The 3,102-nt window shown below is 52.9% G+C and overlaps 2 protein-coding genes across 2 annotated transcripts in view; both read left to right on the top strand.

Annotated features, from left to right (window-relative positions):
• The window catches only part of SDRG_15807 (hypothetical protein), a 2,812-nt gene extending 2,664 nt beyond the window's left edge, over positions 1-148 (top strand). Inside the window, exon 13 of the mRNA XM_008621989.1 lies at positions 23-148. Coding sequence (XP_008620211.1) covers positions 23-103 — 81 coding nt within the window. The 3' untranslated portion in view covers positions 104-148. The remainder of the gene's footprint in view (positions 1-22) is intronic.
• A 1,343-nt stretch (positions 149-1,491) lies between these two features.
• Positions 1,492-3,102, top strand: part of SDRG_15806 (hypothetical protein) — a gene marked incomplete at its 3' end in the record, with an annotated part of 5,591 nt that continues 3,980 nt past the window's right edge. The window contains exons 1-9 of the mRNA XM_008621988.1: positions 1,492-1,532; positions 1,576-1,668; positions 1,716-1,814; positions 1,879-1,977; positions 2,042-2,140; positions 2,203-2,301; positions 2,355-2,453; positions 2,507-2,638; positions 2,684-2,782. Of these exons, the coding sequence (XP_008620210.1) occupies positions 1,503-1,532; positions 1,576-1,668; positions 1,716-1,814; positions 1,879-1,977; positions 2,042-2,140; positions 2,203-2,301; positions 2,355-2,453; positions 2,507-2,638; positions 2,684-2,782 (849 nt within the window). The 5' untranslated portion in view covers positions 1,492-1,502. The remainder of the gene's footprint in view (positions 1,533-1,575; positions 1,669-1,715; positions 1,815-1,878; positions 1,978-2,041; positions 2,141-2,202; positions 2,302-2,354; positions 2,454-2,506; positions 2,639-2,683; positions 2,783-3,102) is intronic.

Below are 3,102 nucleotides of genomic sequence, written 5' to 3'. Positions count from 1 at the left end.
GCCGACGTGTATCGATCCCGAGTGCGGCGAGGAGCTTTTGGACGACGCTGAGAAGCTGCGTATCCTCTCCCGTCGCTTTGATCTTGCGACCAACGCGGCGTGAGCTTCAGTGTCCATAGCGTCTTTGTCATTTCATTTTACGTCCGGCCAGCTGATCCTAATGCACCATACATACTTGGTGCCATGGGACCCGAAGGCTTATTGGCATCGCTCATCGTACCAAGTAGGGCAGTTTTCATTGGTGTCGACAATAGAGACCAGGATCGTGTGATCCCGCGCAGCAGTACACCGAAACAATCTCGATCCGACGTCTTCTCCGCGTCAAGTAGCGACGTGTGGCATTTTGAACGTTGAAAATGCCACGCAGGCCGTTCTTGGTGGTGGTGGCAAATGTAAAACTGAATTACTTTTGTTATGTTGCCAACCTAGCAAGCTTTTAATTATAACTTTAACCATGATCGTCAATGTTGAATGGTGGAGCAGCTTGCTGCTTGAGAGCATCTCCAACGCGGCGCCGCTATAGCTAATCTATAACTGTCACGCTTGTTATTGCATGTCGCATGGTGTTATAGCGGTGAAAATGTGGTCCAACGCACCGCTATAGTTATGGCTATCGCTAAAAAATCGAGCTCTGCCGCTATAGGAGGCCTCTATAGCGGTGAAGTTATGCTGCCGCTATAGAGCGTAGACGAGGCAGAAAAGGTAACAGCCAATCGAAACGTCCCGTGGCAGTTTCCCGCGAGGATGAAGCATGGGTCATGGGCGCGCGCACGGGCAGAGGCGGTCCGAGGACGAGAACAGGCGACTTGCACGGGCGCTGGCCCATGTGAGCCCTTCGTCGGTCGTCGATACTCAACATCTAAGCCTCAATCCGCCGTGGTCGCGCGTAGCTTGGATGTTGCTTGCCAACACTCTAGGCCTAGCGCTGCGCATACATGTATACGTAGGTGGATGTCGTCGTCCATCGGCAGCGCCAGCACTCTTTGCCCCTTCCGGCGCCCGCGCTTCTCCTGCCTGCTCTTCCAGTCCTCACTCTTTCAGCCACGCTCCTCCGAGCGGCCTTCGCTTCTCTCGATCATGCGCCGAGCGTTCTCTTCCGTGCGCTGCGTTTTTCACTCCCGCTCTAAGCGGCCTGGTGGGCGCTGTCAGCCAATCCGTAGCGATAGCGATAGCTATAGATTCAACTCCCATTGGAGCACATCGTTTAGCACACCGCTAAAATATGAGAAAGGTCGGTTATAACGCGTTTAGCTATAGCTATAGCGGTGGCGCGTTGGAGATGCTCTGATAATGACATGTCGTTGCTTCCAGCGACCCTGGCAGGTCGTTGGACAAGCGGTGCTGTCAGAACTGGTATCCAGATGTGCTCGCCTGTATAAAACAGTATTAAACAGTATTAAACACAAACACCAGATGGGGTTGTTTAGCTTGTAGTTTGTATGCTCGAGGAATGACATGCCAATGTCAAGTCGGTCGCATTGACGGATTTGAGCGATCGAACCATGGCGTCCCTCGTTAGATCACGACCATTGGTACGGCATCGGCGCTCGTTGCTGTGTACAATGAGTGGTGTAGGGCGCTGAGCTATTTAGTGCTGCGTTCTACGGTGACATCAACGACGTCCAGCGCCTGCTCAAGGAAGGCGCCGACGTCAACTTTACCAACGAGGTGCGTCAGCCACGCTCAATGGCAAATCGATAAGTCGTTTTGCGTAGGATGGAGCGACGCCGCTGTTTGTTGCTGCGCAGAACGGACACGGCGCTGTCGTCTTGACGCTTCTTGGCGCCAACGCTACAGTGAATCTAGCTTTGCAAGTACGGTATCTTCTCTTGCCCGTTGCTCTCTCCAGTTGTGGCTCAAATATCGCTGATGATGCAGACTGGAGCGACGCCGCTGTTTGTTGCTGCTCAGTACGGTCATGATGCCGTCGTCAAGGCGCTCCTGAGCGCCGACGCTACTGTGGACCAAGCTAGAGACGTACGGTCTCCCCATTGGCGCGTTGCGCTCTTGAAATTTGGCTCAAATGTCGTTGATGATGTAGACTGGAGCGACACCGTTGTTTGTTGCTGCTCAGTATGGTCATGACGATGTCGTCAAGACGCTCCTCGGCGCCAACGCTACGGTGAATCTAGCTTTGGACGTACGTTCTCTTCTTTTGCCGGGTGCTCTCCAGTTGTGGCTCAAATATCGCTGATGATGTAGACTGGAGCGACGCCGCTGTACGCTGCCGCAGAGAAAGGCCATAATGACATCGTCAAGACGCTCCTCTGGGCCAACGCAGATGTGGATCAAGCTTTCGACGTAAGTTCGTCATGCTTTCTCCAGGTCGGGCTCAAGTGTCGTTGATGATGTAGGATGCAGCCACGCCGCTGTTCGTTGCTGCTCAGTACGGTCATGACGCTGTCGTCAAGGCGCTTCTCGGCGCCAACGCCACTGTAGATCTAGCTTTCGACGTACTCTGCACTGACGGAAGTTTCAACTTTTGTATTAATGGGTTAAACGGTAGGATGGAGATACCCCACTTTTGTCGGCGGCCCGACACGGCCATCTCGATATTGTGCAATGTCTTCTCGACGCTGGCGCGGACATTAACCTGAGTCTTCAAGTCGGCTTCAACGCTAAAGGCCAAAAAATCTTGGTACTGGCTACTATATCTGCAAGAATATTCTTAATTTCGTGCTAGGCGGGTTCAACGCCGCTTCTACTGGCCACCCAGTTTGGGCACATTGATGTGGTTCGGGTCTTGCTGCGTCATCATCCCAACCTCCAAGCCACCGATGCTGTACGAGTTTGCGTTGTTTCTAGTACCAAGCTTTATCTTGCTAATTAGGACGGCAACACGGCCCTTGCGATGGCCACGCAGCGTGGGCACGCGGCTATCGTGCGCCTCCTCCAAGAGCACGCCAGCAACACCCAAGTGTACGCACCATGTATAGCTTTTCCGAGGTTTCCAATGCTCTTATCTTAGATGCCATTAACGTTACCATCCCAAGCATGTGCCGAGGAAACAGACCTTGTGCAAGCCGTGGTCGCGGGCAATGTTGCTGTCACCACAGCACGTTGATATGATACGAGATGATTAAAATCTTTATACAGACTAAA

The sequence above is a fragment of the Saprolegnia diclina genome, assembly GCF_000281045.1.
Source record: "Saprolegnia diclina VS20 unplaced genomic scaffold supercont1.103, whole genome shotgun sequence".
Lineage (NCBI taxonomy): Eukaryota > Oomycota > Saprolegniomycetes > Saprolegniales > Saprolegniaceae > Saprolegnia > Saprolegnia diclina.
The sequence above is the reverse complement of the archived record's forward strand: the minus strand, read 5'-3'. Positions and strand labels throughout refer to the sequence as shown.